The sequence below is a fragment of the Barbus barbus genome (genome assembly GCF_936440315.1).
Source record: "Barbus barbus genome assembly, chromosome: 1".
Lineage (NCBI taxonomy): Eukaryota > Metazoa > Chordata > Actinopteri > Cypriniformes > Cyprinidae > Barbus > Barbus barbus.
In genome coordinates, this window is record NC_136729.1 from 23,872,683 (window position 1) to 23,898,110 (window position 25,428).

The 25,428-nt window shown below is 39.1% G+C and overlaps 1 protein-coding gene across 2 annotated transcripts in view; it reads left to right on the forward strand.

Moving 5' to 3' along the window:
* Window positions 1-394: 394 nt before the first annotated feature.
* LOC306846292 (diacylglycerol kinase zeta-like) overlaps window positions 395-25,428 on the forward strand; it is a 131,699-nt gene continuing 106,665 nt past the window's right edge. Inside the window, exon 1 of one of the 2 annotated variants that reach the window (XM_079379558.1) lies at window positions 395-898. In XM_079379558.1, the coding sequence (XP_079235684.1) occupies window positions 618-898 (281 nt within the window). In that variant the 5' untranslated portion in view covers window positions 395-617. The remainder of the gene's footprint in view (window positions 899-25,428) is intronic. The other variant, XM_079379557.1, reaches the window with a different exon arrangement.

Here is a 25,428-nt window from a genome sequence, read left to right on the forward strand (position 1 = left end):
CATCATGCAGTTCACACGCATACACAATACTAAAATAGAAAACAATGCTCAATTCAAAAAGGCACTCTTCCTTCTTCCACAAACAGGGCTAAACATATTGTCAATTCATCAACAAACAAATAACGTTGACAAGTTTGTTTCTGACACAATATTGTTGTAATGGTCAAATTTGATGGTAAAAGGAATTTGCGTTTCCTGAGGTTTGTTTGGAGTGCTGTGGGTGTTCTGTACCAGTCTGAGCCTGTTGTTTAGGATTAGTGTATGTGTGACAAGGCGAGAGAGAGAGAGTTCTTTCTTGTGATTGGATGATTCTGCGGCTGTGGTTATGATGGGCGGGGTCTATTGGCATTCTCACACGTGATTGGCTAATCCTGAATCAGTAGTACATGTGGGCGGGGTCTCGTGACACAGTCAGTTGTGTGTTGGAGGTGGTCGTAGTCTTCTCCGCCGGTACAACTGATGATCAAAGGTGATCAAATTTATGACAAACTGCCCCGAAACAACAATTTCGTTGCTATTTTACTCGTGCGACCAAAACGCAAAGCGCACATATCCTATTATCTTGGGCTGTACCTCTCAGTGTGATACTTTGCACCGGTATTAAGTTAGTTTAATAAATGGCAGACGCGTCTGTCGCGAGCGCTGATGGTTCGTCTCGCGCAGCGCACGGCTCCGCGGACTCTCCGGTCACTGTCGTGATACCCCCAAGCTTGGAGGACGTGGTGGAAGAGGAAGACGTGTTCCTCTCTGAAAGCGGAGCAACTTTAAAACAGCATGCGTGTCCAGGGAACAGGACCGAGCGACTGGCGGCGGGGAGAGAAGCAGGACTGTCTCCTGCAAACCAGGCGGAGAGCAGCGAGTTCCTACACCTCACCATCCGGAAACAGGTGTCATACAGGTAATCTCACTCACAGAAACAACTAGAGCAGGGTAAATGAGGTAACGTCACAACATCCGAGCATTTAGCTAGATTTCAAACTAACTCCCACCTGTCTCAACTGGCCTTTGGCCAGCGGCAATTATGGTTTAATTGTTCTGTTACTATAGTTACAGTCAGAGCTATTTCACTTGTGTTAGGTTTCTGTGAGTTGTGGGGACTTTCCATAGACTTCCATTACTTTTATACTGACCAAACGATATTTTCTATCTCCACAATGTCAGAATTTTCAGGTTTTACTGTCCTTGTGGGGACATTTGGTCCCCGCAATGTAACATAAACAAGAGCGCGCACACACACACACACACACACACACACATTTACATGAACATTTCCATTTGTTGTGGTTCGTTTTGACAGGTAGTTTGGTAGTCTATTAGAAAATAGTGACTAATAGTTCATCAGGCCAAACAACATGGCTCTCCTGTCATCAGGGCCAGTTTGTCATGAATGTGAATTTAATTATTATGATGTCAGATGCCAGAATCTCTTTGCACATTATAAACGTCATCATCATTAGCACAGCTATCTGGTGGAAGGGTCTTACAGTGTAACCTTGGTGACATCAGCCATGTGCTTTTGTGCAAAATGCCACGTCTGACAATGGATGTGATGGTTTACACTCTTAGGATGCTTGAATGCATTTCTGTGTGCACTACACTCTAACTCTGTTATTTTAGTGTGTTGTGTTTACTTTACTGATCTATTTGCCGTGCCATGTTGGCCAATAAAAGTGTGTGTATTTATGTGATTGTTTTTAGCAGACACTTTGCTCTTCATGTTTCCCGTGTCATGTTAGTTGACCATATTATGTTAAATGGGCAAACCAATTGAACTTCTTGTTCCCCTCAATAGTGGTTGAAAATATTTATTGTAGTCACAGAATGTAGGACTAACTTATATTTGACAGAATGGAACTTTTTAATGGAGTCAAATAATGGTATATAAGAAAGTGTAATAAATTTGTAAGTTTTTCCTGTGCAACACATTATTTGTGTTGGATATTGATTGCAACATCTACAGATAAGGTTTATGACCTGTTACTTCTGTGTTCTGTCATTTATTAGTTGTCCCACAATGTGTTTTTCGTGTCTGTAGGACAAGGTAAAGTTGTGTTACTGAAAGTCTTGACCTTCAGTGGTCTAAAAAAGAGGAAGTACAGGTTCCTCAGTTTTTCTCTGCCATTGTAAATGGATCTTTGGGAAATAATACAGCAGATTTGCTCTCCTCTCTTGGTTTAATCTCAAATGAAACCAGCAACAGCTGTGCTGATTATGTAATAATGTTCAGGGTTTTTATACTACGCAGTGTAAAGTGATGGAACTGCAAATGTGTTTGTGGGTCTGATGGTGGATGGGTTCTTCTTTGCTCTGAGTGTGTTACATAAGAGGATGAAGGACACTGTGAAATCACAGGTGGTTTTGCATTGGTGAAATTAGTCAACCAGAGTCTATGCCTGTCTGACCCTGATGCGTGGAGGTCAGATGCTGATATAACCCTAGTGATAGGGCCCTATGAAATCTCTGTATTTTTTCCAAATTCTTTTTCTTTTATTTTTTTAACATATAACATTTTCTGGATTCAATTGTTTTCCATTTTCATTTTTCCTGAACTCTGTTTTAAAGGTTAAGTTAAATCAAAAGGCATGTCTTATAAATGGAAATAATTAAACTTATATAATTGAACAACAATTTATTAAAAGTATAACAAAAGTACATTTTTAGGGCCCCGTGAAATGCATTTATTTTTCACGAATTCTGTTTTAAAATTAACTGTCTAATCTAAAAAAAAAAAAAAAAAAGAATTCATAAAACTGTTAGCCTACAACTTTCAATAAAAAAAATAAAATAAAAAAAAAATAAAATATATATATATATATATATATATATATATATATATATATATTTAAATTAACCTAATATATACAGTGCACAGCATAAATGAGTACACCCCCTCTGAATAAATATAAAATATGTATTTTCTTTACGATCACTAATATTATTCATGGAAAGATGGTAAAATTGAAATGTATTAAAAATATGCTTAATAAAAACAACAAAATATATGCCAATATTTTCTGTAAGATAAGTAAATTAGCCAGTTTTGTTTAAATGAAGGATTGCAGAAATGAGTACACCCTAGATTTAATTCAGCAAATGTATAATATTCTAGTACTTAGTCTGTCCTCCAGAACTTTAAGTAGGCAGTTGGGGGTTCAGTATACTTAAAGGGTCTGACCCTTCTTGGCACCGAGTGAAGTGAAGTGAAGTGACATACGGCCAAGTATGGTGACCCATACTTGCAATTCATGCTCTGCATTTACCCATCCAAAGTGCACACACACAGCAGTGAACACACACACACACACCGTGAACACACACCCGGAGCAGTGGGCAGCCATTTTTTTTATGCTGTGGTGCCCAGGGAGCAGTTGGGGGTTCGGTGCCTTGCTCAGAGAGCACTGATATTCACTCCCCCCACCTACAATCCCCGCCGGCCCAACTCTCTAACCATTAGGCCACAACTTCCCCACAAATTTTGAGTGTACAAGTTCATGACAAATTTTCACATCTCATACACACACACACACACAGTGGGGAAAAAAAATTGATCCCCTGCTGATTTTGTACGTTTGCCCACTGACAAAGAAATGGTCAGTCTATAATTTTAATGGTAGGTTTATTTTAACAGTGAGAGACAGAATAACAACAAAAAATCCAGAAAAATGCATTTCAAAAAAGTTATAAATTGATTTGCATTTTAATGAGTCAAATAAGTATTTCACCCCTTCGCAAAACATGACTTAGTACTTGGTGGCAAAACCCTTGTTGGCAATCACAGAGGTCAGAGGTTTCTTGTTGTTGGCCACCAGGTTTGCACACATTTCAGGAGGAGATTGCACACATCTCATCTCAGGAAGGATTTTGTCCCACTCCTCTTTGCAGATCCTCTCATTAAGTAATTAAGGTTTCGAGGCTGACGTTTGGCAACTCGAACCCTCAGCTCCCTCCACAGATTTTCTATGGGATTAAGGTCTGGAGACTGGATAGGCCACTCCAGGACCTTAATGTGCTGCTTCTTGAGCCACTCCTTTGTTGCCTTGTCCATGTGTTTTGGGTCATTGTCATGCTGGAATACCCATCTACGACCCATTGTCCTGTCCCCTTAGCAGAAAAACACCCCCAAAGCATAATGTGTATATATACAAACCCTGAAGCAGATGGGCTACAGCAGCAGAAGACCACACCGGGTGCCGCTCCTGTCAGCTATGAACAGGAAACGGAGGCTACAATTCGCACAGGCTCACCAAAATTGGACAATAGAAGATTGGAAAAACGTCGCCTGGTCTGATGAGTCTCAATTTCTGCTGCGACATTCAGATGGTAGGGTCAGAATTTGGTGTAAAGAACATGAAAGCATGGATCCATCCTGCCTGTCTCAACGGTTCAGGCTGGTGGTGGTGGTGTAATGGTGTGGGGGATATTTTCTTGGCACACTTTGGGCCCCTTAGTACCAATTGAGCATTGTTTAAATGCCACAGACTACCTGAGTATTGTTGCTGACCATGTCCATCCCTTTATGACTACAGTGTACCCATCTTCTGATGACTACTTCCAGCAGGATAATGCACCATGTCACAAAGCTCAAATCATCTCAGACTGGTTTCTTGAACATGACAATGAGTTCACTTTACTCAAATGGCCTCCACAGTCACCAGATCTCAATCCAATAGAGCACCTTTGGGATGTGGTGGAACGGGAGATTGGCATCATGGATGTGCAGCCAACAAATCTGCAGCAACTGCGTGATGCTATCATGTCAATATGGACATGATATAAGGGGGTCCAACCCGGTACTAGCAAGGTGTACCTACTAAAGTGGCCAGTGAGTGTGTGTGTACGTATGTATGTACATTATTTATATATATATATATATATATATATATATATATATATATATATATATATATATATATATATATATATATATATATATATATATATATATATATATAAACCCATATCTGGAAAAGTTTATAATATTATATGAAATAATTATATTTCACATTATTTCAATTATATTTTCAAACGGTACGATTTCATAATTTTGCTCAATTCGGTATTTCATACGCTGCAGATGCGAAAATGCACCTGTAGGTGCTTCCCAAATTGCTGTGCAACCGGTAAATGTGACAACAGAGCAACGCGATGGATCGAACAGATGAAACTATCAACGCACCTGAAATTAATTTAGAGAACCGTAGAAGTGAAATATGGCATTACTTTGGATACAAAACAGATGACAAAGGTGAACGAACTGACCTTACTGCACCTGTAGTAGAGGTGTGCGATATGACGATTGTTGATCGTAATGTTAAACTGCTGTCTGTCAGACTCATCGGTGTTTACATAAATGTCCTGCAGGGGAATACCAACTCTAGGTAGAACAGACACTTAACAGCTTTTTAATGCACATATTAACCATTTGAAAGAAAACAAATCCTGACTGGAAATGGTTCAAATTCACATAAAATATTCTAATGTGAATAACTTTTATGTAGATTGACTAGATATTTTGTTGAACGGATGTATTCGCATAAATTCTCATTTGTTGCAATTCTATCAGGTGTTTTAAGTTGCCCCTTACGTTTTGATCCCACAGCTGTTCACAGCTCCTTTCCTGTCCATTTCTAATACGCATAACAGAGCTGATGGAAACGCTCTCCAATTATAGGTTTTTGTTTTTTTTTTTGCCAAATTTTTACAAATGCGCTTAAAAGATGCAAATAAATTGGATGGAAGTCTGTCTTTTGACATCAATGCATAGAGTATATCATAGAGCCTAACAATACTGAACAAAAAGAAAGTGATTCATGGGACGTTCCATATGAGAATGATGGATCTATTTTCTTTATTAGTGTGTAAACAGTTAAAACATACCTTTGGACAAATTCAAGAGTGCTTGAGGCCTCTTTAGGATACTGCAAGTTGAACACATAGTAAGCAGCGAAGGTCGCTGCCACTCCATTCAAAAGATTGTTGTGGGGCCCCATCACAATAGTTCCTTCCATGGACATCATCCACTTGTCTGCGCTTAATGTCTCTCCTGAAATGCATTAACACAATATGATAACTAAAAAGAGCACTAGAAAGCTGCACCACATAAAAACACACGCATGCACGAGTGGCGGTGTTGGCATGATGGGCGAAAGTACCAATTTTATCGGCTGGGAGACTTATGGTATATCGGCTGTGAGAAGTTATGGTATGGTTTTTGGTAAAATCATTATGTGTGATACCTTAAGCCCTGTAATAAACCTTAACCAAATAAGGGAAGAACATACCTTGCACAATTAAGCAAGGTGTGCTGGGTAGGGTCTCTTTCTGGATATCAGCAGCTGTGGCAGAGGGCTAGGAAATAAAAAAAAAAACTTAACATTACAAAATGTATTACCAATTACACAACAAATACCAATTACAAATCTATTATTATTTAATATTCCACACAGTCTGGCTTTGAGACAAAGAAAATGGTCCACTCAACACTGAATAAAAAAAAAAGGCTAATGTTTTTAATATACACTATATTGCCAAAAGTATTGGGTCACCCCCTTCTAATGAACATGTTTGACTACTTTATTAATTTCTATGAGTACAAATCTTAATGTTTAAGCATATAATGATATTCTAGGGAATTGTGTGTTTTTAATTTTATAGCAACAGTTTGGACAGGACCCTTTTCTATTCTAACATGACAGTGCCTCTGTGCATAAGGAACGGTTCATAAAGACATGATTGATTGAGTCAGTGTGGAAGAACTTGACTGGTCAGCAGAAAGTCCTGATCCCAGCTGAACTCCTCTGGTGTGACTTTATATGCAGTTTATTTCTTCCTCCCTGGTTCGTCAAGCACAAAGTAATGTTATAACATCTGCTCACATTTATGGCTAACTTACAGATCAATACTCTGATTTTAATACGATTAAGACAATACTCTGATTAAGAGTCTACCATGTAAACAGAGATTTTTGATTACCTTAATCCGGCTAAAGTCATTATCGAAGTAAACACAAATCAAATTAAGACGTGGAGTATTCCTATTTTAGTCACATTATTGAAGCGCAGTACAGACATGTGAACACCGTAATCACATTACCACCGTCGTGTAGGACTCTTCACCGCATTTTGTGACAGGATACACACACAGCAGAACAACCGTTTGACGGCAAATAAAAGCTTCAACACCACCGTCGTCTGTATGCACATACAAATAATTAACTTCACTTGAAGCTTTCATAAAATTAAAAACGAAACACCCAACGTTACCTTTTTCCGTTTCACCTCCGTCGAGGTTCCGCAAGTAGAGGCGAGCCGAGGAGATGGTTTAGATATAACAGTTCAAGAGAAATCTGAAAATATACCTCTGAAACAATCAACACTCACTCAGATCACCATATTAATATATCCACAGACTTATGAAATACGTTACATACCTGAGACGTGTTCCTTCTTCCAAAAATGATTAAATGCTTCTGGTTCCGTTGGCGCGTAATTTCAAAATTCAAACAGCAGTGATCCCACAATGCTATGCGGTGGCTGTAAAATTATGCTTTTACAGTGTAGTTTCAATAATATTACAGGACTGTCTGTAAATTTCCCGTCATGCATTTGCATTTACAGTAAAAACATGAATACAATGCGTTGTTGTAAAATTTATTGTAAAAATTAATCAATTGCTAACAGTGTACCTGAAAATAAAGCACTGTTTGTTTTATTTGTATATTATGTGTATTTGTAATGTGTATCTTTGTTCTTATTTTTTAATAAGAAAGATAAAATAATGACAATGATTTTGAAATAATGACAATGAAATAATGACATGATGATTTTTATCTTCGCTCCACTTTGGCCTAAATATCTGCCATGTCTTTTTTTTTTTTTTTTTTTACCTTGAAAGGCTTTGTCTTTCTAGTTTGGCTGTAATGCTCAGACAACTTGTAAAACCAAAATAGTAAAACCAACATGACAAAGAATCGTGATCAAATCGTGAATCGTGATATTTCTAAAAAAAAAACAAAAAAACGTGATATGATATTTTTTCCATATCGCCCACCCCTGACCTGTAGCAAGCGTTGCTATAATCATGTTGCCACAGGGACACATTAATCTTTTTAAGCATTTGTCGCTTGTGCATCCTGATCTTTTCAGAGAATTAAGAGATCGAAAGGTGAGTGCATCATTCATAAATTCAGATTTAATTTTAACTTTTATTTACAACTGATCAACGCACATACAGATGTGATGCAGTAAGATCAAACGTGCGTGTGTCACACGCTCGAACCAGGGAAGTTTTGGTCACGTAATATATGCACTTGCATTTCATACAATCGAATACTAATTTTATTTGAATTGAGCAAGAGTTTTGCTATATTAATTTTAGTATCAGTGATATGAAGGGAACTGATGCACTGCTGATCGCTAATATGAAGTTGCAGAGAGAGAGAGATTTATATTTAATGCTTTTTCTTTGGCTGAGTCTGAAAACAATCTGAGAGAAAGAAATAATAACGTGACTTTTAATATTACTTTGACTGATAGAATAACACTTTACAATAAAGCAACATTTGTTGCATTAATCGCGCAACTTCTATTGTATTTTTTTATTTTTTCGAACTCAGTCAAAATGTAACCTATGTTCCCGGTAGGTTTTTTGTTACATTTTGAGACATTTTGACTGATGGCTGAAGGTCTGGGAACTTTGGCCGCTTTGAATGGCCAAGGCCTGCCCAAGAGGCCATATGACTGACAGGTAAAGCAACCAATCACGTTTCGTTTTGTGCTTCGTCGCGTTTCGGTGAGTGGAAAACTGAAAATGTCGCCACAAAAACGGTGTGTAAAACTCTCATATTTTAAAGATTATATGCCGCAAACTTTAAAATTTTCACATACTTTTGAAAATTCAGTGTTTAGTTGATCCTGACAAGCACTCATTGTCAGTTGTAAACACGACGGCTTTCTTCTTTCGTGAGAGGGTTTGGCGCCACGGCATTTTTGTTTCCAGACGGAACGTCAAAAAACGCGACACACACTTCTCACGGAAATCCAGTATAATCAAACCACTCCGACGACAACTTCAAAACTCCTGAAGTGTTTCCAGATAAGTGATAAGATAATAAGTGATTAGTGATAATAAAGATAATATTTAGCAGCGTTCCGTGGGCGTGATGTCTTAGGCTGAGACTAATCACAACCCTACTTTTGATCCAAAATTCCAAATTACACAACATTCCGCTGGATTCTATGATTCCTCCGAATCATAAGACTCCACCCTAAAGGGCATGAACAACATCCTACACCAGCAATGGCAGGACAGACAGAGGGAATCAATGCCTGGCTTAGAGTGAAAAAGAAAGAGGATCTCCACCGAAAGAGTCGATAACAGGCGGAAACACAATAGCAACCAATCTGTCCCTGTAGCCTTCCACCTCAATGCTGTTGTTGTGACCTCAGTAATGTGTTTGGGGCAGTCAGCCGTGGATCATCATCATTCTAGCTCTGATTAGAGTGGGAGTCAATTAGCAGCTAAAAAAGAGTGAAATATGTGGACGGCTACCTGTGGGAATATTAACAAAACAAAAACAATGCAATACATGACCATCTAGTCAACCTGAGTTTGTTGCTCTTGCTGTGTTTTGATGTAAATATCTACTAGGATGTTATATTGTAGGACTAAAACGAGTTTCCTATGATAATATTGATCTGATCTCAATGTCTCTACAGTCACGACATGCTTCTTTCAGCTTTATGTCCTGGTTTTTGCATTTAAACGTTTTTTATAAATATGATGGTATGTACATTAATGACAGTCAAGAGGTCTTTGTGCAGCACAGATTTAGACTATAGACAGTTGCAAAGCAGGTGTCTGTCTCACCATTAACTTTAATTCAGGTTCAAGTATGAGATTGTGAAAAGTATAGCCCTAATTAGTTCTTGAATGTATGGGGGGGGGGGGGGGGGGGTGGGTTCCTAATAACGTGCTAGTTAGCCAGTTTCGCGGGTAAAGTAAACTGTACTGCTTGTCACCCCATAGAAGAGAGGGGTGGGGTCAGCAGAGCTCATTAGCTTTTAAAACAACATGGGCTAGAATGGCTTGCTAAAAACAGAGCTGCTTTTGACAGGGTAAAGAAGGTGTTTTTACACTACCATTGAGAAATTTTAACCAAAGGATGCTATAGACTTTTCATTAAGACCCTAAAGAATCATATCAACTTGTGGAAAATCGGCATCTGATGACCCCTTTAAAGGTGCACTGTGTAATATTTACAACGATCTGTTGACAGAAATGCAATATAATATACACAACTATGTTTTCAGAGGTATATAAAGACCTTATTTAATGAACCGTTATGTTTTTATTACCTTAGATTGAGCAATTTCTATATACATACACCGCCGGTCCCCTTACATGGATGTCGCCACCATGTTTCTACAGTAGCCCTAAACGGACAAATTGCTCTACAGAACGCGTTTCGCCACTTTGTTGTTCTTGCGAATAAAAGGCTGACACCGTGATGAACAAGTACAATAATATTCGCTAAATATATATATATATATAATAATATTCAATAAATATCGATTTATTGAAAATATAAGTAAATATAATTACTTAATTTACCACTGTAAAGAAATCTCATTGCTCTCTGCTGTATTTACCGACGACATCTTTACCTGTGTCGGCCACCGTAGCTTCTCAGAAGGGAGGGGTGAGCGGGTGACTGAGCCGTTGGTTGCAATTTGCAACCTCACCGCTAGATGCCACTAAACTTTACACACTGCACCTTTAAGGATTTATGTATGGGCTTTTAATTACTTTATTCAGACAGGACAGTATAGAGCGATAGGAAAGGATGTGGTGGAGAGAAAGGGGAACGGCATCAGTAAAGGACCACGAGACGGGATTTGAACTCGGGTCACCGTGAATACAGTTGCGCTGTATGTCGCTGCACTAACCACAAGGCTATTGCCAGGGGATTCTCATGCTAGACCAAAGTTTCAAAAAGCGAGTTGGATGTGTGACAGTAAGTTAAATACACTTCTTTTGGGTTCGTATAAGTTTCAAAGTTTTTATCGAGTATGGCCCTGTATGACATCATAAAGGGTGGAATTCCTTGTATGGGCACTTCTCCTGGAAGAGCGCACACACACACACATCAAGCAAGAGCATGCCCATCATCAATGTGCTTCATTCGGGTTACGGAAGTCATCAGCAGCACTGCACATGACTTGCTTGAGAAGAATTTGACATTTTGTTTTTAGACCATGAAATCAATAGTCACCAAAAAAGTGTGTTTTTGGTTTGAGGGAGAGAGAGTTGTTCAGCTTCCCGAAGAACCCAGCGTTAAGGGAACAGTGGATTCAGTTTGTTTCTCTGGGGCCGCAACAGAGTTGTGCAAGCGTGTTTATTTGTTCCTGGCATTTCAGTGATAAAGGTTTTTTAAACAAATGAAATAAAATTTAAGTCAATAAAGTTTTTGCTTCTGTTTTATATTGATGGCACTGCTTGCAGACGATTGCTATGCAAAAGCTCTGCATGCTTGTGACTCTTTAGCTCTGCCCACGGCACACCTCCAGGAGTTTGAATGTTTTCAGTGAGAAGTGGTAAAGCTATATCTGTCTTGTATAAATCTGATAAAACTAAAGACTCTTCATCAGAGATATGAAAGATGCAATACTACACTATAGGTGCTCATGATTAACATGAGATTGCCAGAAACTGTTATGTCCCCTTTAAATGAGGGCTATTGTGATGTTTGTTACTGGATGAAAATTCAGGACTACAGTCAAGGCGTTTAAGGGAATTCAGGAACATGTCTTACTGATATAAAGAATAACTCTTCTTTGGAGTGGACTTTGTAACTTTGCAGAGGTTTTTCATGAAGTTGAAAATATAAAAAAGCACAATAAGACCTCTTGTGGTAAAACCACTATAGCATAGCCTTTTGTGGATTATATCTTTTATTTAAAATGTTTCAACATTAGTTTTACCTGAATGCGTAGATTACATGATGAGCAGATCACTACAAAATATTTTTGTAGTAATCTTGGAGCAGTGTTTGGCACCAGGGATCGAAATTAAGAACAAAAGAACTGTAGGATACAAAGTGCATACAAAGTGTTATTGTTCTTTTTATTTTTTGAGATGGTCTATCTTGTTGATTTAAAGCTCAGTGGCATGGGACACAATCCAGTACGTCTGTCAGATGGCTCAGACCTTGTTTTCGTGATATATGCGGAAACTGAGCAGATCTGTCTTTATACAGATGACACACCACCAGCCGGTCTTTTATGAAACCACACATGGCCCATTGAAACAGCCTAATGACATTAAAACCACCAGACCTACATGAATTATGAATAATAGGCTTTGTAGTCTACCAGGCCTGATTAAGATGAAGGAGATGGTGATATGGTTCAAGAAGAGTTACTCATGTCTATATCAGATTTGTCTTTGCTGAAGTAGGGGGAGGGCTGCTGCTGGCCCTGCATGAACTCTGTTTGCTGTGTGTTGCATTGATTTTTCCAAAGCAGTTGTCTGCTTTACCAGGGCTGCGCTTTGTATCAAGGGATTGAATTCACCACATTATTCAATACGTAATAGTATTATCAGAAACCTCATGTCCATTCATATGGCACATGTCTGATTTTTGAACTTCCAGTCTGTATCTTCGCTAATTAAGTGTAAAAAAAAAGTCAAGTCAGGATAAAAAGATAATGCCTTGGCCCTGTGGTTCCTGGTTTGGGGATCTGCACACTAGACTTAACACGCAAGTCTTACATCATTATGGAGCTACTAATGTATTAAAGGTGAAGTGTGTAATATTCTAAAATCTTAAATCTGGAGACAACTATAAGTAGGCTATATATATTTGTAGGCTATAGTCACTGCGATGCTTAGATTTAACTCTTTAATAGTTTGCTCTGTACACACCACTATGTGTATTTAATGTAGTTTAATTTTTTGGAGTAAATTCGGTTATAAAAGGCTATTGTCCAAATAGAAGAGGAGTGACGACCGTGTTAAGCTGCAGAGTGTATGTGGCCTTTGAGACCGTGAATCTCCAAAATAAAGATGTTCTCAGAAATTCAGCCACAGTAGGGATTTTTGGTTTCCCAGAAACCAGAACACGCAAGACTGAGGCTCATTAAAGCCAGATAATGACCCAGGTTTCTCTGTACTGCTGGGCAGTAAGAGGATCAAAATGGGAAGAAAATCTGTTCTTCTGCAGCATAGGCTGCTGCTGCTGTAATGAGATACCTGAAAGGTCAGGTCATAAAGGGGAATGATGCGGTAATATAAGGATAATGACTAGCAGGAAAGCCTGTTGCTGTGAATACATTATGGTTCTGGTTAGAGACAAGTACATGTTTTCCATAGTGGAGTACATAATTCTGATCCTATTTGACAGACTTTTCATTTTAGGTAATAACCATGTTTCTGTCTCAGTAATATGTCCTGTTTCTCTTCCTTATAGTGAGTGTTCTTTTCCTCTCCTTCCTATCAGTGTGCTTCTATGGCCATGAACAGTGCAATTACTGACATTGAAATGTTCTTCTCAACTGTGACGGAAAATGAAAGTGCTGTTCAGGTCATGTTGAGCATGTAGATGGAGGAGGAAAAATCAGGCACACCTAGTCAAAACAATACTCAGCAAAGCTTCACTGTGAGCTTTGCTTCATCTGTTGTGGGTCTGTGTGTTAGAAATTACTATATACCATTAAAAAAAAGAGTTTGTTGTATGTAGACTGGTAAATGGAGACAATGTAACTAATAAGCCCAAACGCAGAGTCTTGGCTGATTAGGTGCAGCCACTTTAGATTGTAGCCAGACGTCTGATTGCTTATGCAACCAGACACAGTGAGAATGTAGCTCAATATAAGACATCCAGGCCAGACTGGAGTTTTCTCTTTGTGTATGTGTGTGTGTCCTTATTCAGCTGTAAATGCCAAGTCTCATGCAGGGGTAGTGCTGAGCAGTACATTAAATATAAGTGATATAATCACAATATCTTGGCTGAGAATATGAGAATATTTTAAATATCATGATAATGTTACATTTAGCTTTTAAAGACTCATGAGTATGACAGCTGCTTTCAAAGGCTCCTGTGAGTGTCTAAAGTTTCTGATTACAACATGTTTTTGCAGCGTTGTTCATTGTAGCCATTGTAGCCTGTTGAATTGAATGAGCACATAAACACAATGGCCAATCAGAGTTTTTGTTCCACATGTGCTCACTTAGGGACTGTTTACCCTTGATCACTTAATGTGTTTTTACTGATCAGATATCTATCTAATTTGTTAAAATGGTTCTACTGTCGATTCCAGCAATAGGCGTATATGCAAATTTAATTGAGGTTACGTCAGTGAAAGCAACAGAAATGATCAGCATTTTATTTATCGTCAACTAAACTCAAGATCAAAGACAGCAATAAGAGAGAGCGGCATCAGCACTGGTAAAATAATGTAGTCTCACTAGTTTTAATGAAAATGATTGTATGTATACCTGGTCTTTTCACTATCATATAGTTATCCGATCAGTAGAAATGCATGAAGTGACCAGGAGTAAACAGGCCCTTACACACTTGCCCACCAGTGTTTTTATTTTTAATTTTTTTTTTTTTTTATACCAGTTTTGTACCAAGTACTAAAGCACTGAGACAGTAATATTAAAAGGCCAAATTCAGTATGCACCTATTTTAGAATGTCCTGCTGTTTTTAGTGATTAAAATGCTGCAGCTGATGATGTATAAGATTGCAAATAACAAAAATGTGCAGCTTGTCCACATTTTAGTTTTTCCTCCTTTTGAGAGGTGATCTAAATATTAATGGCTTGAAACAGATGGAGAATTGACAGGCCTGTGCTGCAGTTCTGTGGATGTTTTGCCCTTTGACGTACAGCTGTAGACAGCCTTAAAGGGATACTCCACCCCAAAATGAACATTTTGTCAGTATTCACTTACCCCCATGTCATTCCAAATCCGTAAAAACTTTGTTTGCCCTCGGAACACAATGTAAGATATTTTGGATAAAAACTGGGAGGCTTGTGACTGTCCCATTGACTGCATAGTAAATTGCACTGTCAAGGTCCATAAAAGTATAAAAAACTTCTTCAAAATAGTCCATCTGCCATCAGTGGCTCAATCTGAATTTTATGAAGCGACGAGAATACTTTTTGTATGCAAAGAAAATACAAATAACAGCATTTATTCAACAATTCGTCTCCTCTCTGTCTCTCTGTGTCAGCATAGCACCATTTTGAAAAGCAGCCAATGGAGGCAAAGTGCGTACACTATTCTCTGTCATCAGTAACGCATGGATACCCTGTTTCCGTTCACATCAGCGTAAATAAACGTACAATACTCTTTTGCAGCGTGACATGACAATGCTTTCACCTGTTGCTGATGTAAGAGTCATACGTGCACATTTAGACAGTACAGACCAAATAACATGATACTTCAGAATCAGAATCAGAAAGAGCTTTATTGCCAAGTGTTTGCACACACAAGGAATTTGTCTTGGTGTTATGAGCTTCCAGTACAGAAAGTACAAACATAGTGCAGACAACATATAATTAAGGTGATAAAGAACACTAATGAAGAGAATATACAATAATTAAGAATAACAATAGTAATAAAAATAAAAATATACAGAAAAGAGACATGACCATAGACAGAACTGTGAATGTGCATGTGTCCTATGTACAGATGAAGGTTTGATGAGTTATTTACAGATGTACAGTACCGGGGTGTGTTATGTGGTGTTCAGGTGGGATACGGCCTGGGGGAAAAAACTGTTCTTGTGTCTGGCTGTTCTGGTGCTCAGTGATCTGTAGCGCCGGCCAGAGGGCAACAGTACAAAGAGAGAGTGAGCTGGGTGTGAGGGGTCCAGAGTGACTTTCTTAGCCCTTTTCCTCACTCTGGAGGTGTAAAGTTCTTGGAGGCTGGGCAGAGGGGCACCGATAATTCTCTCAGCAGTCCTAACTGTCCGTTGTAGTCTTCTGATGTCTGTTTTGGTAGCTGAACCAAACCAAACAGTTATAGAAGAACATAGGACAGACTCGATGATTGCAGAGTAGAACTGTTTCAGCAGCTCCTGAGGCAGGTTGAACTTCCTTAGCTGGCGGAGGAAATATAGCCTCTGCCTCACATTGCTGAGTCAATGTGATTGTCCCACTTCAGGTCCTGGGAGATGGTGGTGCCCAGGAATCTGAATGACTCTACTGAAGTCACAGTGCTGTTCATGATGGTGAGTGGGGGGAGAGCAGGGGGGTTTCTCCTGAAGTCCACTATCATCTCCACAGTTTTGAGCATGTTCAGCTCCAGGTTGTTAAGACTGCACCAGACAGCCAGCTGCTCAACTTCCTGTCTGTAAGCAGACTCGTCACCGTCCTTGATGAGGCCTATGACTGTAGTGTCGTCCGCAAACTTCAGGAGCTTGACAGAGGGGTCCTTTGATGTGCAGTCATTCGTGTAGAGGGAGAAGAGCAGTGGGGAGAGAACGCAACCCTGAGGGGCGCCAGTGCTGATGGTGAGAGTCCTGGATGTGAGTTTGCCCAGCCTCACTAGCTGCTGCCTGTCTGTCAGGAAGCTGGTGATCCACTGACAGATGGAGGAGGGCACAGAGAGCTGTCTCAGTTTGTCTGAGAGAAGGTCAGGTATGATGGTATTGAAGGCCGAGCTGAAGTCCACAAATAAGATCCTTGCATAATTCCCAGGTTTGTCGAGGTGTTGCAGGATGTAATGCAGTCCCATATTGACAGCGTCATCCACAGACCTGTTTGCTCTATAGGCAAACTGAAGAGGATCCAGCAAGGGTCTAGTGATGTCCTTCAGGTAGGCCAGGACCAGTCTCTCAAGTGACTTCATGACCACAGACGTGAGTGCGACAGGTCTGTAGTCATTAAGTCCAGTGATTTTGGGCTTTTTGGGGATGGGAATGATGGTGGAGCGTTTGAAGCAGCAGGGAACTTCACACAGCTCCAGAGATCTGTTGAAGATTTGTGTAAAGATGGGGGCCAATTGGTCAGCACAGACTTTTAGACAGGCAGGTGAAATACCGTCTGGTCCTGAAGCTTTCCTAGATTTCTGTTTTCTGAAGACCCGGTTCACATCCTCTACACAGACTTTAAACGCAGGTAGAATGGTGGGGGAGGGAGTAAGGGGGGTTGCAGGGGGGGGGGGGGAGGTGAATGTGTGAAGTGCAGATCAGAGCGTGTGTTGGGTGTCAGTCTGGCCTTTTCAAATCTGCAGTAAAACACATTGAGATCGTCAGCCAGTTGTTGATTCTCCACAGACTGTGGGGGTGGTGACTTGTACATGGTGATGTTCCTCAGACCGTCCATACCGACGCCGGATCGTTGGCTGAAAGTTCTTTTTTCAACTTCTCAGAGTAGTTCTTTTTAGCCACTCTGATCTCCTTTGTTAGTCTGTTCCTGGCCTGGTTATACAAGATTTTATCCCCACTTCTGTAAGCGTCCTCTTTGGCCTGACGAAGCTGTTTGAGTTTCCCAGTAAACCACGGTTTATCATTATTGAATGATAAGAATGTCCTGGTGGGGATGCATATATCCTCACAGAATCTGATATATGATGTTACAGTCTCTGTGAGTTCATCCAGATCGGTGGCAGCGGCTTCAAAAACACTCCAATCAGTGAGGTCAAAACAAGCTTTTAAATCTTGCTCTGCTTCATTAGTCCATCTTTTAACAGTTCTTAATACAGGCTTAGAAGATTTGAGTTTTTGCCTATAGGTCGGTATGAGATGAACCAAACAGTGATCAGAGAGCCCCAGAGCTGCCCGTGGGACAGAGTGATATGCATCTTTAATTATTGTGTAACAATGATCCAATATATTACTGTCTCTGGTATGACATGTAACGTGCTGTATGTATTTTGGCAGTTCGCGGGAGAGATTTGCTTTATTAAAATCTCCAAGAATGATTAAAAAAGAGTCCGGGTACCTTTGCTCTGTTTCAGATATTTGTTCAGCCAGCTGTTGCATCGCGGCGCTCACGCACGCGTCCGGAGGCACGTACACATTCACGAGAATGAAGGAGGAAAACTCTCGGGGTGAACAGAACGGCTTACAGTTTATGAAGAAGGCCTCCAAATTAGGAGAACACATCTTCTTCAGAGTTGTTACATCTGAACACCAACCTTCATTTATGTAGAAACATAGTCCACCACCTCTCGTTTTCCCCGTTAGCTCCGTGATGCGGTCTGATCTGAACAGCTGATATCCCAGCAAATGAAGCATGTTATCCGGGATGTTTTCACTCAGCCAGGTTTCAGTGAAGCACAATGCAGCAGAGTTTGAAAAGTCCTTATTTGTGTGGGTGAGGAGAAGTAGTTCATCCATTTTGTTAGGAAGGGATCGGAGATTCGCTAGATGAATGCTTGGGAGCGCAGTTCGGAAGCCGCGTTCGCGGAGTTTAACCAGCGCGCCGGCACGAGATACTTGCAGCTTTCCCTTAAATTATTATTCTCATTTTTGTGCTTCTCTTCAGACAGAAGCACATTAATTGGTTGACTGATATATATATATATAGGGATGCAACGAAACCATTTTTTCAGAACCGATCCGATCCTGAAAATTCTGAGTATCTGCCAATACCGATCCAATCCGAACCAGTTTTTTTTTTTTTTTTTTTTTTTTAAGTGATGTAGAATTTCCTGATCATCACTATTTTGTGTGTTAAACACAATCTACTTAATTTTAATGAAAAGTAACAAATGAAAACATATATAATCATAATCTATGACAAAAATACTATTATAAACTAGGTTAGTGGGTAATTCTGCAGCAAAAGATACTCTAGAAAAATCATGGGCGCACAATAATTTTATAAAACCTAGTGAAACATTTTTATTTACAAATAAAAGTGAATAAGTGTAGGACTAAATCTGGTAAAATGGTACACATTGCTCTTTGTATTGTTGTAAAATACATTCATGAAAAAACAAGCAAAAGACTATTAATAATCTTTCATTGCGCAAAAGTAAAGTCCCCTTTGAAATCCTTAACATTTTCATAAGTAACTGTAATTTAATTACACATCTTTTCTTAGTAACTGTAGCTAATTACAATTACTTTTATTTTGTAATTAAATTGCGTAATTCCGGAAATTTCCGTCTAAGTAAATCTATTTTACATATTTTTTTTACATAAGTTCGTGTTTTTTCACAATCCGGCCATTGTAACCCTAGAGACAGGCAAAAATAATATTCACACCATGTGCATATTCTGCTGAAAAGAACTGGAAACAGAAATTATTCAAAAGAGATGATTTAAATAAGGGGTCGCCATGACAGTGGTGTGGTGCTTGGGATGTGAGAAAACAGGTTTTAATAAAAAAAAAAAAAAAAATACAAAAAGAGAGAGAGCAAAATCTTTGTCATATCTGGTGACAGAAATTGCACCGATAACACTGTCTGATGGAAAGGACTTCTTTTGTGACCCAGTAAGAAAACAAGTAAGCAGAGATTTTCACAGATAATCTCAGTGGAGATTATTTTAGCCAATAGATTAGTGATCATGGCACTCAGTGAGCATTTGATCGTCTCTGACAGTCATCTGTGTGGGTTTGTGGGCTGCTCCAGAGGATAATGCTGCAGCCACAGACAGTAAGGAAGTGGGCGTTTGTTAATTGAGTCTCTCTCATTCTCTTTATTCCTCCCCCGTCTTTTTATTTTTCCTTCTTTCTCTGTATAACTCCCTGTCTGTCTTCATCTTTCTCAACGACCAACCATTTCTAATTAATGTCACTCTGTTTCTCTCAGAGGGAATCTGTGTGCTATCTGTTGATAGAGGTATAAATGCAACAGAAATTGTGATAATTCAGTTTATGCTATTTCTGTGTGTCAGATTTTTTTCTAGGCTAAACCCTCATATTGTCAGAAATATGCCATGCCAGTCACTAGACAACTACATTCAAGCTCTTTTTTAGTGATGATATGACACATCAATAAATTCCTGTTTCTTATAATAACAACCCTTGATGGTTGACTGAAAAACTGTTACAACTAACTTATAATGCGATATATATCAAAAGCATATTTGCTATTATTTATTATAATTTTTTTATAGATTTCAGTAGTCAAAAACATTCTGATCATTCCAATGTAACACAATAAGATAATGCTACCAGAATAAAACCATTTATTATTTTAAATTAAACTGTTATCTCATAACTTGAATATGCAGGAATGTGTTAGTTATCTATCTATCTATCTATCTATCTATCTATCTATCTATCTATCTATCTATCTATCTATCTATCTATCTATCTATCTATCTATCTATCTATCTATCTATCTGACACTGTGTCTACAGGTTGTAACGTAAAACGTAAACTAATCTAACACATGAACACAAGAATTCACACATTGCAGAAAGAGAGAAAGTAAGGAAAGTATGAGTTTAAGAGAATGAAAATGTGATATCCCAAGTTTACAGCAATATGTGCAATTGCATAGACCTGAACAGCCATCAATCACTTAATTGACTCTCGCATTGAGTTTCTCAATGAGGCTAAAATTTGTATTAAATGCACCAATTCAGTTCGAATCTGGAGGTTACTTGCTTGCCTTGCCTTTGTGAGGGATTCCCTTTTGTTGTCGTCATTGCAGGAAAGGGGATTTCCAGAAGTTGCTGATTGGCTGACAGTTCAGTGGTCGTTTGTAGTGAAGTCTTGGGAAGCCAATCGTTGGGCGTTGGCAGGAGATGGTTTCAGTTGCTAGTTGAAGTTTGAAGCGGGTGCAGTCGAACTGGACTTTGCGGCAAACTTAACTTTTGAACACGAAACTCAGCAGAAAGAAAATAAACTAAAATGAAAGAATAAAAGGATGTAACGAGACTAGGTGGTATTTCTTCTCATCGTGGTAGCAGCTGGCACGTAGGCCAGAGCACTACGATGTCAAAAACACAGTGGCAAAAGTTTAAGCAAAAAAAAAAGAAGAGATAAAAACAAGAGAGAGTCTGATGGTGTCGAGTTTTTAATTAGAAATTATCTTAGCTAGGGGTGTTGCTCTGTTCCACCACCCAATCAAGAAATCAACATGTTATCTGATCAGTCACATGTCCGAACTTTACAGGCTCTTGCAAAGTATACTTTTGAACATGATTTCTATAACAAGACTATGATACATTTGACAAATAATTTATTGGAAGAAACATTTAAAGCATGATTTTTCAAACTCATACATACCAAACATGAATAACCCTTAAAGTCATTCAATAGTTATTAAAAAGACATACATAATATGTGCTTAAAACATGATAGTCTAATGTGTGGGTTACATACATAATATGGGGTTGTGCATAGAAATGTCCTTTTAGGATGATTTTAGGTGCATATGAAAAAGAAAGTCTCTGTGTAGTTCTATGGAGAACATGAAGACATGTTCTTTGGGCAAAGGAATTTCAGTCTAAGTCTTTGTCTTGTATTGGGGGGAGACCCACCCAAGAAAGTCTGTAGCTCGTGATTTCTATCACAGATTTACATGTGACGGCCATCTCTTTGACCATCAGTCTTGATTACTTGCCGCCAAATTTGACGATCTCCTTCCTGAATTGGAATTATCAATAAGTGTTCTTTTGGCTTAATGTTGCAAGCTGTTTTATGAAAGAGGCTTGGTTAGGCTTTCTTCAGACGGCTGGAGCTAGGAATCTGATTTACGGCATCTTGTTGGGCCTCTCTGGAATTTCAGCTTCTCATGTTTCGATGTTCTGATCGAATCTTAACTTTGTCTGATTCGGTATCTGATATCCTGCAAGGTGTATCTAAAAAAATTAGAATATCGTGAAAAACTGAATTTTTTTGTAACTTATTTCAAAAAGTTAAACTTCTATATATATTTTAGATTTATTACATGTAAAGTAAGACATTTCAAAAGTTTTAAATTTTTTTAATTTTGATGATTAGAGCTTACAGCTCATGAAAGTCAAAATCCAGTATCTCAAAATATTAGAATATTTCCTAAGATCAATCAAAAAAAGGATTTGTAAAGCAGAAAAGTTCAAGTTCTTTAAAGTATGTTAATTTGTGCACTCAATACTTGGTCGGGGCTCCTTTAGCACAAATTCCAGCATCAGTGAGGAATGGCAAGGAAGCGATCAGCCTGTGGCTCTGCTGAGGCACTGTTGAGCCTTCAGCTCGTCTGTATTGTTGGATCGACTGTTTCTCATCTTTCTCTTGAAAATATACCATAGATTCCATATGGGGTTCAGGTCAGGTATGTTTGCTGGCCAATCAAGCACAGTAATATCATGGTCAGCAAACCACTTGGAAGTGGTTTTTGGCACTGTGGGCAGGTGCTAAAGTCGTGCTGGAAAAGCAAATCAGCGTCTCCATAAAGCTTGTCAGCAGATGAAAGCATAAAGTGCTCCAAAATCTTCTGGTAGACGGCTGCATTGACTTTGGACTTGATAAAACACAATGGACCAACACCAGCAGATGTCACGGCACCCCAAATCATCACTGACTTCAGAAACTTCACACTGGACTTCAAGCAGCTTTGATTCTGTGCCTCTCCAGTCTTCCTCCAGACTCCAGACTTGGATTTGCAAATTAAATGTAAAATGTACTTTAATCTGAAAAGAGGACTTTGGACCACTGAGCAACAGTCCAGTTCTTTTTCTCTGTAGCCCAGGTTAGATGCTTCTGATGTTGATGCACTGACTCCAGCTTCATTCCACTCCTTGTGAAGCTCTCCCAAGTGTTTGAATTGACAGTATTCTTCTGCTTTGCTTGACAGTATTCTCAAGCATGGGGTCATCCATGTTGCTTGTGCACCTTTTCCTACCCAATTTCTTCCTTCCAGTCAACTTTGCATGTAATATGCTTTGATACAGCACTCTGTAAACAGCCACACCTTTCAGTAATGACCCTCTGTGACTTACCCTCTTTGTGGAGGGTGTCAACGATTGTCTTCTGGACCATTGCCAAGTCAGCAGTCTTGCCCATTATTTTGGTTTCAAAGAACAAGAGATACTCTGAATTTATACTGTAGTGATGGTCGTTTAATGAAACTCAAATATAAATATTCTAATATTTTGAGATACTGGATTTTGACTTTCATGAGCTATAAGCTCTAATCATCAAAATTAAAACAAAAAACTTTTGAAGTGTCTTGCTTTACATGTTATGAATGTAAAATATATATGAAAGTTTCACTTTTTGAAATAAGTTACAAAAAAATTCAGTTTTTCACGATATTCAAATTTTTTGAGATGCACCTGTATACTGGATGCAACAAGACCAAGGACTATAAAACTGTAAAAATTATTCTGATGATTTCACGAAAAATCTCTGACAATAAACTGACATTTCATTCTTTTTGTTAAAGGATAAATTATTTTTGACACTGGTGAAGTGAAGTGACATACTGCCAAGTATGGTAACCCATACTCGGAATTCGTGCTCTGCATTTAACCCATCCAACGTGCACACACACAGCAGTGAACACACACACCGTGAACACACACCTGGAGCAATGGGCAGCCATTTATGCTGCGGCGCCCGGGGAGCAGTTGGGGGTTCGGTGCCTTGCTCAAGGGCACCTCAGTCGTGGTATTGAGGGTGGAGAGAGCGCTGGACATTCACTCCCCCCACCTACAATTCCTGCCGGCCCGAGACTCGAACCCGCAACCTTTTGAATTACGAGTCCGACTCTCTAACCATTAGGCCACGACTTCCCCACCTCTGGTCACCTCTGGTGTAGTGTAGACACAGTGTAAAAATCAGGGTTGGTGTTCTTTAAGAAAAAACTTAACTGATTTTTAAACTAAAGCAAATGTTCTGTCCATGTGGTGGTCTATATAGTGATCATTGGCTTTTTTGGTAAATAGTATCGCAGCATATGATAAAGTCCGATTTTATGAAAAGGTTAAAATATATCTAGACTAGTCTGATATCTATATCTAGTCTAATTGTCCAGTATACAGTATTACTGCACATTATACCATTTGTATAATTTTTTTTATATGTTCTGTATGTGAGAGTGTATGCCTTTCTGTGTCTGTTTGCTCTGTGTAAGAGTGAGTTAGAGGGACCCAGCTGTACTGAAGGGTGTGTGTAATGGCTGTAGATTGAGTGTATTTGGAGTGAGTCAGTGTGCCCTGCAGGTTCTGCTTCACCAGGAGCTGTCCTCCCACAGTCTGAGCCATCACAAAAACACTTTTCCTCTGCTTTGAGCACCGAGAGATTGCTTCCCTAAATTTTGACATTACATGTTTTTTAAAGGGAGCGAGAGAAACACTCCAGGTACAGATCCCACAGCAACATTTTGTGGCTTAGCACTCGAGTTAGGATGTGCCGGTTCATGAGTCCTGTTCATTAGTTTACTGAAGCCAGTGCCTGTAAGTGTTCTTAAGGCATCAAGTAGATGCTCTTGAGAGAAAGCAGCTGCTGAGATGTTGTCAGAAAACCTAATCCTAAACCAGTCCTATATTGTGTGCTTGAAAAAGAGCTAAAACAAATGTGATCACACACACTTAGAGAAAGGACATCACTTAGTGACTGACACAAGAGAGCCTGTGACTGAGTTCAAATTAATTATTCAAACCTTTTCTGTACAACACAGATTACAAATGCCGCCCTGTGTGTGAGAGATATTTGTGTAGATGTAAACTGTGTGCGCTCAGTGGAACTGTGTGTACTCTGTAATGTGTCCATAGACACGCACTGTATCGCTGGAGAAGACCGGTTGCTTGTAGTTTCTGCTATATTGTGCACCTAAACTCTGTACACGTTCAATAGGTCATGTTTTATTAGACCAACTCGCCCTGCTCCAATTAGTCTTGAGGTTACTGTATCACATCGTCATGACAAAGCTGCAAACAAGCTAATAAGAGCCAATAACAACCGGCCTTCACTGTTTCGTAGTTAATCGATGCCTGTAGCTGATAAGCATTCACTACAGTGACAGACGCCATGGTAACTTTGGCCTTGATCTCTCTGAAGCTAGAGTTCATAGGCTGGAACACAATGTCCAACACACTGGGCTGTGAGAGATGCAGCAAATGCTGCCTCTTCACAAACACACTAAAATAGCAGCAGAATCTGTCCACAAAACCAAGTTGTGCACATCCTTGGTTTTTTTGTTTAATAATATTTTTGCTGACTTTATTTATACTTATATGAATTGTAGATTGTAGTACCGTGAGCTCTGTGTGAAATATTTTACCATATTTAAATCCATCTGGGTTGCTGATAATTGACAGTTGTAAGTGTGCCGGTGGGCCGAGCTGCTCTTTGTGTGGAGATTCAAGATGAGTGAGCAAAATGTCACTGAACCCCAGAGGGCCATTCTATATGTTTTTTGTATAAATATGCAGGATCTTAAAAAAAAAAAAATAGTTCACAAAAACTGATCGTGTCAGTGATGCAGAAAACACTGGTGGAATCATGGAATACAGTTATAAAAATGACATTTAC